General features: G+C 39.9%; 4 protein-coding genes across 19 annotated transcripts in view; 2 read left to right on the top strand and 2 right to left on the bottom strand.

The window, feature by feature from the left end:
• Nucleotides 1-267, top strand: part of LOC126568737 (ryanodine receptor) — a 31083-nt gene extending 30816 nt beyond the window's left edge. For all 15 annotated transcript variants that reach the window (XM_050225265.1, XM_050225262.1, XM_050225258.1 and 12 more), the window contains one exon: nt 12-267. In XM_050225265.1, the coding sequence (XP_050081222.1) occupies nt 12-227 (216 nt within the window). In that variant the 3' untranslated portion in view covers nt 228-267. The remainder of the gene's footprint in view (nt 1-11) is intronic.
• Nucleotides 1-15703, bottom strand: part of LOC126568830 (serine/threonine-protein kinase ULK2) — a 373161-nt gene that overhangs the window by 168051 nt on the left and 189407 nt on the right. The window lies entirely within an intron of this gene.
• On the bottom strand, nt 3024-7405 carry LOC126567457 (zinc finger protein 623-like). The gene is made up of 5 exons (XM_050223678.1): nt 7337-7405; nt 6780-7190; nt 6153-6710; nt 3726-4458; nt 3024-3652 (listed from the first exon to the last, which is right to left on the bottom strand). Exons 1-5 carry the CDS (start codon nt 7403-7405, stop codon nt 3024-3026), a joined length of 2400 nt encoding a protein of 799 aa, XP_050079635.1.
• LOC126556379 (transmembrane protein 60) lies at nt 5285-5791 on the top strand. The gene has a single exon (XM_050211646.1). The coding sequence runs from the start codon at nt 5294-5296 to the stop codon at nt 5711-5713; it is 420 nt and encodes a 139-aa protein (XP_050067603.1). The 5' UTR covers nt 5285-5293; the 3' UTR covers nt 5714-5791.

Below are 15703 nucleotides of genomic sequence, written 5' to 3'. Positions count from 1 at the left end.
TTTCCCACCAGGTACCGCACGGGTTCGATACCCACGTGGCCCAGGAACATAATCTGGCCAACTACATGTTCTTCCTGATGCATTTAATCAACAAACCGGACACGGAGTACACCGGCCAGGAGACGTACGTGTGGAACATGTACCAGCAGCGATGCTGGGACTTCTTCCCGGTCGGTGACTGCTTCAGAAAGCAGTACGAAGACGAGCTTGGTGGTGGTGGCAGCTAAAACACGCTTTGCGATCCACCACCGACACGAATCGTTGCGACATGACCTTCGTAAGGATGGACCGAGATCGATGTCCGCACGGATGCTTTACCACTCAACCACTACAACCAAAGATCAAACGAACAATCATAAACCAAAAGAGGGTGAGAGGGAGGGGGGAGGGGAAGGGGGGCCTCAAACCTGCTGCTCGTACATATTCGAACAAGGAAACGGATACTGGTCGAGTAATTGTAAAGATTTTTATGTAGATTTTTGCTCCAATCTAAGAACCCACAACCTACGTCGACAAGTTTTATCCCCTACTAACTACCAGTGTTTGTCCTTCATACACTACTTTTACACCATTTTCTACTGCAAGTTGCATGTTTACCGTGGAACTCTTTCATGTTCATGCTCCATCTTTAAAGCAAAACACTTACTGTGACTTACCAAACACTCAGATTTTCACTACTATGGCACACGGTTTGTTCCACCCAGTTTGCATATCAAAATCTGCGCTTAAACTATCATCAATTGGGCCAATTTACTACACAATTCAATCAACAAAACATCCAATCATGCAAAAAACCACAAAAAAAAGATACTTTCTTAACTTCAAATGTCCACAAGAAAGAGAAGAAAAAGACGTAAAAATTTGCAATTGTATCGCATCATCGATTTGAAAAAAAGCTTTTGAGAGATCACTAAGAGATAGAGAAACACTTACTGTAAGAGTTGACTTTGTTGCACTTGTGGCTCGTTTTGAGCGCAAAGTGAAATGGTGCGTGTCGTGTGATCTCTCCGACATTGCGTGACGACGTACACGACGACATTCGACTTAGCGAACGACGACATACACGGTTATACACAACGCTTGATTTTAAATCTGAACCGTATTAAAAGACGTTTTTATTTCATATTCTCAATCAATCGTAGAGCATACTTTATCCGATGACGATTAAGCTCGGAGCGAGAAAAGAGTAAAATATTTGTTTTAACTAATTAATTGTGCCTGTGCTCTTGAGAGTTTTCTTTTCTCCTTATTACTACAATTAACTACCAATGCTGCCTACGCTGTTCTGTTTTTTGTTCTGTTTCGCTGTTATACTACGATTGTTATATCAATTATTGTCCCTGTTCGAGTTATGAGCCTTCTGGCGGGCTTATATAGAGATAATTTTATTGAACTTATTAAACAACCACACGCTACTAGTAACATTGAAACGTTGAGCGGAGAAAAAACAAACAATCAATCACAACACTAGTAATAGTAGTTATCTACATTTTAAATCAAGAAGATTTAGTTAACTTATGTGAATTTTTAAGTAAATAAAATTCAATTATTGAAATCCATCGAAAAATAATGTTTTGGTTAACCGGAAACCTGAAAGAAATGATCAAAAATCTTTATTTGATATTCGTTTTTCAACTTCAATTGTTCATTGAGCGATCGTTACGATCGTACCATCTAGTTGTAACTGTTTGATACATCCAGTAGTACTCTACGGGTACGAGTCCTTGACTATGGTGGCAGAGGACGCGTATGCACTCGCCATTTTCAAACGGACTAAGGAAGGAGGACAGTTGGTGCCAGGATAGGGGCGTGTAGAGAAGGAGATTAAAGCACGGTATAGCTGAGCTACAAAGCCGCAAGTATACGATGGCTGAGGCACGTGATGAGGATGCCGGACGCATGCCCCAGCAAGAGGGTTCTCGTCAGCGACGAGGCTTACAGGAGCACATCAAGCTCGTTCGTTGGATCAGGTTGAACCTGTCGGAGATCGGAAACAGCTGTGATTGGAGTACTGCATCCCAAGACCAAGCTTCATGGAAACGCATTGAGTGCCTGGTTATGGCAGAACAACGTGCTCGTACTTAAGTCAGGTAGAAGAAAAATATTGCTTCTAGCGTTGGGTGTTACGGGACACACCCACGCCTCCAGAACTGACTCTGACCCAGCGGTTTCGTAGCCGATCCCTGAAGTGCGCAGCTATACGTGCGAAGCCGTGGGTTCGCCATTTGCCATTGCCGTTGTTACGAAACCGGTTGCGGTGTTCACTGCAACCCCGAATCTGTTTTCTCCATTTAGGATAAATTTAAGTTTAACAACAAAGATCACACATCGTCTATTTAAAGTTACTGATGGATGCTCCCTTATGCCACACTGCACCCACTTAAGGATTTCGTTCTACAGTAGAAGTCTTCAATACGGTTTTTGATAAAGCACCATAATCTGCATATCATTTATTTCAGACTTTTGGATGAACCCATTAATCCCATCAATTCATCTCAATTTGGTTCAACGCTGATTAGCTGATCAGAACGATACGCCCACCGAAGCTTGGTGAACTTTATTTGCTACACATTATTGGAGACTTTGGATGGCTTACCGTCGTTTTTCGATACCCAAGGGAGATGAAGTATAAGGTGTGTCGCAGTAGCAGTCGCATCATCTGGATCCACTAACTATCCATTATCCCATCGCGATATGTCTTCTGTTTAGGCACAGACGCTATCTTCAACTTTATTCCAGATAGCATAAGGAAGGAAAACGAGCAGGAAGGAAAATGAGGAAACGAGTTTTACAGATATTTTTATTGACACTCTAGCACTTCGTCATCGAATGAAATTGTCAAATTGTGCACTTCAAAGGCCTGATTTATCTACATACTCTTACTTTTAATCTTAATAAAAAATGTAATAGCACAATTAAGATTAATTTTAACCAAATTTCTAACCGTAATGATAATAGTACTGTGGGAAAATCATAACGCTAAAACCCATTGTTAATCGTAACGATACAACATCGTAATAAGCCTATTCCATTTCTGACACCCCATCCACATACTCCTCATCGCAAATGAACGTGATTTGTGTATGTTCATCGTCCGAAATGGGTTCCACGTCCGGATTTTGCTCCCCATCAACCTGCCCGTCGATCACCAACGATTCCGTTTCGAACTCGATCGCATCGTTCGCACTGATACGGGGCTGGTTCACCACTATCGTGTCGTTCAGATGGCCCTGCTCCTGCATGTGTGTGTAGAGTTGCGCTTTGCGCATAAACCCACTACCGCACGTAACACATTCGTACGGTTTCTTGTCGCTGTGCACATAACGATGCGCATTCCGATTATCCTGACTGGTAAACGTTTTGTTGCACACCTCGCACGCGTACGGTTTGATCCCAGTGTGAATGCGTTTGTGTTTTTGAAAGTGTTCCGGATACACGAAGGAAGCAGGACACAGCTCACACTTGTACGGCCGCTCTCCCGTGTGCATCGCTCTGGTGTGGTAGTCTAGCAATCTTCGACGCTTGAAGCAAGCGCCACATATGTCACATTTGTACCGCTTGTCATTGAAATGTGTTAGCCGCTTGTGCGAGTTAAGGTTGGACCGTTGGGCAAAGGCTAAATCGCACATATCGCACACAAACGGTTTCTCACCTGTGCGTGAAAAAAAGGGTTTAAATATTCATAAAAACAAACTCCTACATCGATCTGGCTCATTAACGGTTACCTGTATGCGTACGCTCATGGTCTCGAAATTCCGCTTTGCGTGCAAACTTCTTGCCACACTGCGGACAAGCAAAAGCCTTATTATTGCTGTGAATAACCTTGTGCACGTTCAAATTATGCTGGGTGAAAAATTTCTTCCCACAATCGCCACACTCGTACTCTCGCTCTGCCCGATGCGTTCGTTCGTGCTGCACCAAATTGTGCCGACTGTAGAACGCATTGCCACACTCCTTGCAAACGAACGTACGGGGACGCTCGTAGTGCGTTTTCAGGTGCACTGCCAGTGCGTACTTGGAGCTAAAGTCTTTCGAGCAGACGGTACACTTGAACGGTCGCAGACCGGCGTGCTTGTTCATGTGCACCTCAAAGAACGCTTTCGATGTGTACTTCTTATCGCACAGCTCACAGTGCCATACCTTGTTCTTAACGCTCGGGTGCGTTTTGCGGTGCAAATCAAGCGCACTTTGTTTGGCGAACGTTGCATCGCACTGATCACAGCTCAGTTTACTAGCTTGCGAATTTTTCCCTTCCGTGGCGTGCGTGGCCAGATGGTTAACGTAATCCTCACGCTGAAAGTATATGGCATCACACAGCTGGCAGGTATGGGATAGTATATTGTGATCTTTGCTTAAATGGTCCGCCATTTGCTTAATGCCGTTCGTCGAAACCGTTGTCTCGTCATTGTTTGTAGGGCAGACTATACAGTAATAGTAGTTTTCTATTTTTACGTAATACTGCAAATGATTTTAATAAGAAAAAAAAAGACGGTATTAGAAACTATTCTCTAGAAAAATATATTAACCGTTATTTAAATTACCACCTACCAAGGTAAATTTTGTACTTTTATTTTTAGTAACATTTTATATAATGGTTTTATGAGCTTGTAACTTTAAGAACACTGGAATAGAAATAAACCCTGTATACTACGATATTTGATAGTTGCTATGAAATTTATAGGTGGATTCGTCTGGTCAGCCAAACCTATTTTCTAATCCAAAAGTTCATTTAATGGGCTTTTATAACATTTTCTAGCGAAACAACAAATGTGGCTGCGATTACTTTTAAAACAAAACATCAACATCTACAATCAATGATGGATCAGCCCACTAAATCAGTTGTTATCCATACTTTGCACTATATCAGAAGTTGCTCCACTCAAAGCACTATATGTGTGTTTTCAATGCAGTCCAAAGCTGACAAAAACTTTTAACTCATTTTTTGTATCGTAATCTATACATCAGGACTACAACATATCTACCCACCCATCCAGGTGGGTAAAATTGTGATTCCTCTTTTGTAACAACTTTTTCAAATTTGAAACATTTCACGAGAAGGGAAAATCGCGTTATATTTCACCAATGCAAAAAGCAAACTTTTTTTGACAGTTCCATCGCTTCACCGCTTGACAGCTGCGGCATGCAACATAAACAAAACAGTTGTATGTCTTTGCTTCCCGAAAACGCAAAAGTAGTGAACTCGCCTGGTGCACAACACAACCAATTGCAAACATATCGTTTGAATTTGCATTCAATTTCATCGTGAATTACATCAAACACCAAAAACCATCGAATGGGTTTCGTACAGCGCGCCCTCTTCACGTGGTTCATCCTGCTCGTCTTTATGGTGGTGCTCTGTCTGCGGCTGGAAAACCGTATCTACTGGAACTGGTTCCTCGTCTTCATACCACTATGGCTGTACGACGTTATACTGGTAGCGTGGGCCGTTATCGAAATCGTCCAAAGGCAGCACCGGTTTATCTCGCTCCACCATTACAAGTACTACGTGGTGGGCATTGTGTTGAAATTTTTCTCCCAAATCACAATCTGTCTGAAGCTCGAGTACAAATCGATACCGATGTACGTGATGATGATCCCGATCTGGCTACTGTTGGCGTTGCTGATCGTGTTCGTCGGTACACATTTACAGCCGAAACCACGCTCGATCGGTTCGAACCGCAGTAATCGACCGTCGGCGGGCGTATCGTCATGAGGGTATTTGAAACTTCGCGTTTGCGAAATCGAACCAAGCGCTACGGAATAGTAACAGGATGGCCAATCGTCATACAGAGCGTTACTCTGGCCGAACGAATTCGGCATTGAAAAGACTTGATCAAAACTAGTTATTTATATTGTCGCCATTTCGCGAAAAACTGTCACACGTTTAAGCTTAAGCCGATTGCATATGTTGTAAAGTTGTACATCAATCTCAGTAAGATAATAAAGCTTTTTTTGGAAATAAAGTCACCTTATGTCCCACGTAAAATTACAGAATATCCCAAATAGAATTTTTTACTCTTTCCTATGGTTTTTTTATGCGTTCCAAAATATTAAGAACAAACATATCTGAAGAACAAATGTATATATGGAACGCGTAAAAAAACCTCGGATTACCCTGTAATGATGCAGAAAATATAGATAAATGTACTTACCGGCCTAACATCATCTCGTTCAGTTAATGCTGAAGAGTCTGCTTCAGAAATTTCTGCCTCTTTTAACAGCAGCGAGGTTGCAGATACGGATTCCTGAATCTCGTTTACTCCATCTTCGCTTGCCTGCGATGCATTATCGATGGTAATATCATCGTTCTCCAGCATACCATGTGTCTCAAGTACATCGTGCAGCACTACCGCTTCCGTTGCCGGTGGCTCTTCCGTGTCACTCAACGAATCCATCACGTCATTGTACACGCAATAGATGGATGTTCCATCTTCTTCGTCCACTTCAACGACCGTATCGTCCGGTTCAATTATATACCGTTTAATCGTTTCTTCAACGGTAAGTTCCTGAGCGACAATTTTCTCTTGCTGCTCATCGGGTTCGGTCGGCAGCAGGGGTGTAACACGTTCATCAACCTTTATGAACTGTATACAGTCTTCCGACACAACATCCGAATGTAAATGAGATGCGCTATCTTGTAAATTCTGATAAGATGGGTCCACCTGTATCTCGTCAGGATTTAGCTCTCCAAACATATCTTCCATGGACATCTGGGAATGATTTTTTTTCATTACAACATATGTGCTAAACATATCGCTACACCTAACTCAATCGCTTACCAGTTCTTTGTTAAAAGTGTGCAGTTCCGGATCAATGTTGTCGTTGTACTCAACCGCAACCAATCCTTCCTTGATGTCCGTCTCCGTTAAGCCAGTCAGCTTCATGACGGTTTGATTGTAGGTCGTTGTTATTGTCCTGTGTATGATTTCCATACGTTCAGCCAACGACTGGTACTCTGCACACAGTGTATTGCAACGCTTGCAAATGATCAGCGAGTGGCACAGTTCCGGCACTAGTGCCACGTCCAGCACATCACATATTGTTTTAACGGGCGAGAAAAACTCCGGCTCAGGGAAAAGATGACAGAATTCATCCTGGACGGCTGGCGTGTGGCACAAATAGCAATGCGAGTACAGACCGGTACCATCGTTGACAAGAATCTCGTCGTCTTGGGCAACATCATGACCGCTCTACAAATGAAAACAAACGAAAGGAATTAGCTATGCAGATTGTTAATCGACGAGAAAAGCCATCATGTGTTGATTTAGATATCGATTGTCTCTGTTGAATTTGACTTTTAAAAAGCAAAATTAAGGCTTTCAAATTGAGATCTTACCATTCTTGCGACCAGTGCTTTGTTTTGATTACAATAGAATGTGTTTTCATCCAGAACAGCAATCAACATTGCTTTGACATTTCGTACGAAAATTTGACAGCTTCGGCTTCTATGAAATATTTCAAGAAAGCGTTTTGTTTACATGCTCATGAAAAAATAATGCACTGTGGGCTTGTATCATGTGTTCAAAGCCTTGGAGAACGAATCGGTAACCCTATTCCATACATTCGACTAGTAGACTAGCCAAACCGACCGTGATTAATTATTTCTAGTGTTATGCCTAATGAATCTTTATGGAGGCATTCGTATGATTCGTCAATAAAGAGTCATTCAAATTAGTATTCGACTCCCAGTAGATTCGTGAATCTTTGAAAATTCATAAATCTCTCAAAACTCCTGGAAAGATTTATGAATTTTGGTTGGTTGGATGGATTTGAACCAACCGGCACGATTTGTCTACTCAAGCGAATGCTAGTAGTGCTTATTCTAAGCAAAAAGCTAAAAGAACAACATAACCAAATATCACGCTTCCACAGAGACTCATTAATCTTCACGAATCTTTTGAATAGAGATTTAGATTCAGTCGAAACGCAGGGATTTGAAACGCAAAGTGTTTTAAAACTCCCTTAAGATTCGGATCAGAGATTTGCAAACTGTTGAAGGGTCGAAGCACAGCGAATTGTCCTCCAATTATTTAATTAATAAATTATGAAAATCATTACATCTGTATCTATTATTTTTCAAAAACCCTACTACATGTAGCTGGATTAACCGTGTAATCACTAACTTTGGAGGATTAAAACTTTTTTATATGTAACACAACCAATATACAACCAACGGAAGAGGAGAATGAAACACGTGTTATCTAAGTTGTTTGGTGGTGTAGATATCCTGAAGATATGATGTGGCGTATGTGATGAGGATCATGCTCCACCAGGACTGTGCTCGACAACGATCCGTTTTGCATGAGGCGTAATGCAGCGCGTCGATATATTTGGAACAGATGGAGAAGAATCTGTTGGAAATAGGATGCACCCATGACTGGAGGAATGAAGCACTGAACCGAGTTTCCTGGTAACGGATTGGCAACCTGGGCATGTGCTAGACCATGCCACGATGAGCGATGTACTTAGCAGGCAAGTAAAGAGAGAAGAATATAATATAATATTCCCATGAATGTTACGATAGCTCATCTTCATTAAATTGGTGTAAATAACCTGCCTCAATGCCAAGTATCTTTCAATACTAAATTAAATAAATAAAATAAACAAAAAAATATTGTTTAAGAGCTTTACAAACTTTGCATAACAAAATGCATTGTGTGGTTTTCAGAACTGCGCACAACGAGTATGTCATGAAATTTTCAAAAAATTACTTACAGTAAGTAAAGAGCCAAAACTGTTTTAGTTTGAATAAAACTCGGGACAGTCCAAGGACAAAGGTGATAGTGATGTCGGTCACCACATGGCAGGGTTCAAATCCCATCTGGATCGTTCCCATGCAGTAAGACTGACTATCCAAATACGTAGATAATAAGTCTAGTAGTCTTCTTCTTCTTCTTCTTCTTCTTTGGTCGAGGTATTCCACGATACGGCTCAGGAATCCAGCTTCCTGGGCCTTCCTGCGCTACTTCGTAGATTTGTTATAACTAACAAAACCTCTATGCTTGTGGACCGGCAACTTTGGCCATATGTCCCAATTTAGCTATTACTAAAGTAATTCTTACGACTGTCTGGATTTCTTAATGCTTAATGTTTTGCTGTGTTTTGAATATATACTGGTTGATCTGACGTTTTGCTTGCTTCCTTGTTGTTTTGTTTATACTAGCTAGTTTTGTTCTTTTGATTAGGTGTCGTTGACTCTTTTCTTTTGTGCTAAATTGGTTTGTTTGTTATCAGAGTATTATTTTGTTTTTTTTGTATGAAATTAATGATTTTTTGGATTTCACCTATTTTTCTTGATTTCCAGTTGTTGATAAAAACTTCTTCTGTTGGAAGGTTATCTCTTCTTCTTTCTAGATCCAACCTTCTGCATTTGAAGACTCTATGCTGTCCTGTGTCTGGGCTGTTGCAAAGATTACAAGAGCCGTTATCTATAATCTTTTGTTTGTTGAGCCAGTAATTGCTGTAGTCGTGGCCTGATATCAGTCTATTAATCAGTTTGATTTCTTTTGGCAGTAACTTCATATTGTGATGCCACATCCTTTTTCCTATCTTGTTTTGGTATTTTTCATATTTTTTGCCTTTGACTGCACACATTTCTGCATACCAGACCTCTGTCTCTCTTTCGGCCTTTTCATGTAGCATGCTTATGGCATCCTTCAAACGTATCGTGTTGTTAATTACTAGGTTGCTGGTAATACCTTCTCTGGCTAATTTGTCTGCTATCTCATTACCATCTATGTTTACGTGACTGGGAATCCACTGTATTCTGGCCTCGAGGTACTCACAGTTGTTTATGATTCCACTTATAATATCTTCCGTGTATTTTTCTCTTGTAGCTTGCTCTAGTATTATGCATGATGATTTACTGTCGGTGTAGACTATTGGCTTTTTGATTTTTTCGAGAGCTGCATATTCCAAGGCTTTTTTTATGGCGTACAGTTCAGTTGTGCAAATTGATGCTTCATTTTTTAATTTAAAGGCTAGTTTTTGCTCTCCCTTGTTGTCATTTCTAATATACAAGCCTATTCCACAGCCGTTGCTGGTTTTGCTACCATCTGTGAATATTTTAAGTTTTGAATCGTCATTTTTAATCATTTCTGTGCTTAGCTGTTTAGCTATTATGGGGTTGCAGTTTTCTTTGCTGACATTCAAACCTGGAACGTTTGTCCTTATGTCAATGTAATGGTAGTTATTTAGATTGTTAAAACTTATCTTAGTTATTTTTTTGAAAATGTCTACATTTTCCTTATATATTTGTTCTATTGCCGAGCTTCTTTGGTTGTTGCTTTGATCAGGTACTTGGGCTAAAATTTGAGCGTTCCTTGAGGGTTGCGCTGTGATTTTGGCCAGCTGCTTAGCGACTATATATCTACTTCTTATTGGGAAAGGAAATTCAGCAGCAATTGCATGTAAGGAATTAATAGGGGTAGTCCTAGTGCACCCTGTCACTCTTCTCAGAGATTGGTTTAGAAGTGTGTCGATGGATTTGAGTTTAGTTTTTGTGGCATTGAGGCTAAAAGCTATTCCATATTCCATGCTTCCTCTGATTAATGCTCTGTGAACTTGTATGGCCTTTTCCGGGTCAATATGATTTCTAAAATTGCATATTGTCTTGATTGCGTTTAGTCTTTTATGTGCCTTTGTTTTTTGTTTATCTATATGTTGGTGAAACTTTAATTTACTATCTATGGTGATACCCAAGAACCTATGTTCTTTGGTTTTTTCCACTCTTTCCCCTGATATTTGTACATTTACGTGGAACTTGTTGTTGGGAAACGTCATAATTTTGCATTTCTGCGTGTTGATTTCTAGATTTAGTTTTCTAAGTGTTTGTGTTAGCCAATTTGAGGTTCTTTGAAGGGATATTTCGACTGCCTTTGGTGTTATCCCCGTTTCTATAATTGCAAAATCGTCCGCGTATTGTAGCACCTTGATTTTATCTCTATTGATTTCATGACAACCGCTGGTATAAATGTTGAAAATGGTCGGTGAAAGGACATCCCCCTGGGGGATACCATTTGATACCCTTCTTTTGATTTGTTTGTCGTCAACAGATAGTTCTAAGCTCCTATTTGTGAGAAAACTGTTAATCCAAGCAATATCCTCTTGGGGTATCATCATTGATTGCATTGTTTTTGTTAGCTCGTTAGTAACTACACTATTGTAGGCATTTTTTACGTCGATAAAAATTACTCCAGTGTATTTTTTTTCCCTGTTATTTTTAGTGATCATATTGATCAGAAGTACCATCATATCCATGGTTGACTTATTTTTCCGAAACCCGAAACTGGTCTCGGGCAGGAGTAGGTGTTTCTCCAAGTGGTTCGTAATGTTTGCTAATATTGCTGTGTTGGCCACTTTAAGTATTGTTAAGAGCAGTGCTATTGGTCTAAAATTATTTACGTCATTCAAATCTTTGCCGATTTTTCCTATTGCAATTATTTTGATTCTTTTGAGCCTATTTGGTACTTTTCCTATTCTATACATATTATTAACTTCCTCAATTATTTTTGTGGCTATTTTGTCGTTTAAAGATCTTAATGTTGCATATGATAGTCCATCAACACCTGGTGCGGTATTCTTTTTAGATTTCAAAATTGTATGCCATAAATTAAGATTTAAAGGTTCCAATTCGCTGTTATATACTAATGTTACGTAATTTGTTTTAGTTTTAAAATTAGGAAAGTTATTTTTTAAAAATTCTTTGGCATTATCAGGGTTTGAGTTGATATAATTAGTGTTTTGTTTGTTGCCCCTGTTTCCGTGACATTTGTTGATTATCTTCCATAGTTCCGTGGTGGAAGTGTCAGTATTTACTTTATCCAGCCATTTTTCAAAGTTTTTACGTTTTTCTGTTTTTTTTTGAAATTTGAATTTGGCCAAATCCCTCTTAAAACTGATATGATTGTCCAGGGTTCTGTTTGTATTATATTTTTTCCTGGCCTGATTTTTCTTATCCCATGCTTTTTGAAGATCCTCTGTCCACCATGATTTAGGTGTATGATTGCAGGTTTAATATTGTTATGAACTATTTTTTGTATTTCTTTAGTTAGGTTGGCAATATTTGTCTGATCTGTGCATTTGAGATGCCTTATTTGTTTTTCTACTTCCCCTTTGTTAATAATTTTGTTTTTAGTCGGAATATTAGGGCCTTGCGTACATGTTAGAATTATTTTATGCCCACTGTTGCCAATGTGTATATCTGTAACTGTTCTGTTAGTCACTTGTACTAGCTCTGGTGATACCATAGTAAGGTCTATCGCAGTGTCCCTTTTGTTTGGATCGCTACTTACAAATGTTATCTCTTTATCATTAATTAGAGTCATATCTGAATTATTAATTTCGTCTAGTGTTACTATACCTTTGGTATCCGTATAATGATTTCCCCATGATTTGTGATGAGCATTAAAATCGCCAGTTATGATTGTCTTCCTGTATCTGTTTGCTACATCAAGTATTTTTTTAAAGGTTATGCTGTAGATTGTTTTTGGCGTTGTTGGTTTGACGTAGGTAGATATGATGACTGTGTTTGTGTTTTTAATTTTAACACCGACTGTTTGTATACAGTTGCTGGTGTGGTGTATGTGCAGAGGCTCAAATTTGAATTTCTTTTGTATTAGTATACTGCTCCCTCCGTACCCATCGTCTCTGGTTTGATAGATGTGGTGATAGTTAGGGAATTTTATGTCTCTTGCGGTATTTTCAGTGAGCCATGTTTCTTGAATGCACACAACGTCTATGGTTTTGTCTACTACTATTTTTTTTAATTCGTCATTGTTTTTTTTTAGACCTTGGATATTTACTTGCATAACTCTGAGGCCTTCTAAAAGTCAGAGGAACATTGTGTGATCTAGCTATTTTTATTGTTCTTGTTTAAATTTTGAATTTGAATTTGGTTGGTTGTCGTGTTGTTTTTTTTTTTTTTTTTAATTTGATGTTTGGTGTTCTTCTACTTTTTTAGGGAAAAGATTGACCCTTTCTTCAGCAGAAAGTGGTCTTAGTGGTATGGTAGTACCGTCTTGTCTTTTGATTACTAATTTTTTTTGACTAATTTTTGGGGTTTCATTTGTTTTGGATGTTGTAGGTTGTTCTGTTTGTGATACTGTCTGTAAGGTTGTTTCGATCTGCGTTATTAAGTTATTTTCTGTGTGGGTATTGTTTTGGTTTTGTGTTTTTGTCTGTGAGTCGATTTCGTTGTTTGTAGTGTTATTTTTTGTCGTATAAGCGTATGTTTTTTCCGTTGTCGTAAATTTTTTTGGGGGCATAGGGCACTGCCTACGTCTGATGGCTCTTGCTTCACTATACGTGAGCCTGTTTACCGTTTTTATTTTCTGTATTTCTGCTTCATCCAAGTATATGGGGCAGCTTTTGTTTAAAGTGTTGTGATTGTCCCCACATGATACACATTTTGTTTGCGTGCATTCATCCTCGTGCACAGGTAGACTGCAGGTGGCACAGGTGCGTTCACCTCTACACCATTTTTTTGTGTGGCCTATTTTAAGGCATGTGGCGCAACGCATTGGCTTGGGAATGTATTGGTCGACCAAGAGGGGATATAGCCCAAAATCTACCGAACGCGGCACTTTGGTAGTATTGAAAGTAACGATTGCAGTTTTAGTGTTTTTTAGTTCATTTTCCACTTTTCTTTTCATAATGTTCACTTCAATTACTTTTTGGTCCTTAAGGCCAGCAAGGATTTCTTTCTCAGACATAAATTCTATGTCCGGGCACCGAATTACACCTTTGGTAGTGTTAAGGGTTGGATGCTCATACACTCTCACTATAATGTCCCCTTTAGTGTCTGGAATTTTATTTATTTTTATTGCTTTTTCTGCCATTTTTTCGTTTTTTACTTTAATCAGCAGTTTTCCTCCGCGTACGCGGCTCACTTGCTCCGGTTTGCTTCCTAAAGCATTTTCTATAACTTTTTGTAATAGAAATGGGTTGCACTTTGTAAGGTCCTTGCCCTCTGTTACCGATTCCATCACTAGCACTTTTTCTTCTTCGACCGCATGGTTTGAAATATTGTAGGCCATGTTTGTTTTTTTTCCTACTTTTCGCTTGGGTTCACCGAGTTCGTTCAGTGTGTCGAAATAGTTTCTGAGGGGTATACCCCCCCCGGGATCTAGGACCCCCATCCTTATTTAAAAATTTCTCCCTTTTAGCGCGTTTTTTGTTTTGTCGGTTACTATTTCAAAGGACTGCCCCAATCAGAAACAAGATGTAAAGATGATCACTTTCCCTTACACTTTATACTGTAGGCGTTAGTAACGTAAATTTCAAAAACGTGTGTGAGTTCTTCAGTGTCAGACTGTCGAATCAAGTCTAGTAGTCTAGGGCCGCCCGGCGGTACAGACGACAGCGGCGCTGGTCTTCAAACGGCAGGACCGGGGTTCAAATCCCATCCGGACCGTCCCCCCATAGTGAGGTCTGACTAACCAACTACGTGGAATCGGCCATTTTTGATGACCGGCATGACCTTAGAGGTCGTTAAGCCAAGGAGAAGAAGAAGTCTAGTACGTAGGCATGAGTAATAAATACGGGTCGATAAAAAAAAAAACAAAACAAAACCAACAAAATATGAAACTGGCTACATTATTTTTGTAAAACACCAGAAAATTGCTGATACCTTCTGGAACTATACCAATGGAATTCGTAACTTATCTGTATCCTAAAAGAGAAAATGCAAGGATACCCTGCAATCAAAGAAAGAAGAAAGAAAGAGATTAAAAAACGTGAAAATAACCGGTTTATGTTTGTTTCCCACGATACTGACAACCAACCAATATTCGACCTTGAACCTTTTTTGGTGAAAAAGGAAAACTCAAAAACATTAACCGCAACAAGTCATGGGCAGGTGAAAAAGAGATAACAAGCCAGGAAATTTCAAGTACATTACAGTTCGGCAATTATGGGTCCAAATCGCTACGAAATAAAAGAAATTTAAATGGCAATGGTTAAGAGAAAAAGAGAAAAACTGTAGTTTCTCCACAAAATTTCAACATCAGCAAATTATACTTCGAATATCCCTTTCAAATGGAGGTGTTCAACATTGTTCTAGCTTAGAGTTCCCAAACACGTTTTACAAAATCCACACCATGTTCCGGTTTGGCGTCAGTGTCGCACTCACCTCGAGGAACACGAAAATAGTAAAAACAACAAATGGACAACTTCCGCCCACCAGACTGCTTGTTGACTGCCAAATCCATTGATCCCGAAAACATTTCGTCACGTGACATTCACCACCCAGTCGAGACGAGTCAGTGCGGGATCGCTGGCTCCAAAACACCGCTATGTGCTGAGTGACTCGGGGGAGGGATCCGAACCTGGCCATGCTGCGTCTACATGTCGACAGTACCGATAACCATGAACTTATTTCGCGACACCCTCTCCCACATGGACAAGCACCAAATTACAACAAGGGGGCAAGATAAACGACAACCAAAACGAAAGCTCTCACAATTCCATCCGATAGCCAGCACTGTACGGAGAGGATGGTGCGTTTTGCGGATCGCCTTTCACTTTTGAAATTATTTTTTTTATTCGTACGGCCCAAATTCTTGACCCAACGAACGAGCGGGATCGTTTTGTTGTTGTGTTTTCCTGCACGCAAACGTAAATTGAACATTATTACCAGAAAGTTTTCAAGGTTATGCTTTCGAAATTCTTCCACCGACGTCCCAGCGAGTGGGGCTCAAGTTGA

This window comes from Anopheles maculipalpis, chromosome 2RL, assembly GCF_943734695.1.
Source record: "Anopheles maculipalpis chromosome 2RL, idAnoMacuDA_375_x, whole genome shotgun sequence".
NCBI lineage: Eukaryota > Metazoa > Arthropoda > Insecta > Diptera > Culicidae > Anopheles > Anopheles maculipalpis.
Note: the sequence above shows the minus strand (reverse complement) of the source record. Positions and strands in the feature narration are given on the sequence as shown.

Excerpts from the sequence above, each read along its gene's own strand:
- LOC126556379 (XM_050211646.1), top strand. The coding sequence starts at position 5,294 with ATGGGTTTCGTACAGCGCGCCCTCTTCACGTGGTTCATCCTGCTCGTC.
- LOC126567457 (XM_050223678.1), bottom strand. The coding sequence starts at position 7,405 with ATGTTGATTGCTGTTCTGGATGAAAACACATTCTATTGTAATCAAAAC. Across the intron at positions 6,711-6,779 it reads ACACTTTTAACAAAGAACTG|ATGTCCATGGAAGATATGTT; the intron begins GTAAGCGATTGA and ends AATCATTCCCAG. Across the intron at positions 4,459-6,152 it reads AACGAGATGATGTTAGGCCG|TATTACGTAAAAATAGAAAA; the intron begins GTAAGTACATTT and ends AATCATTTGCAG.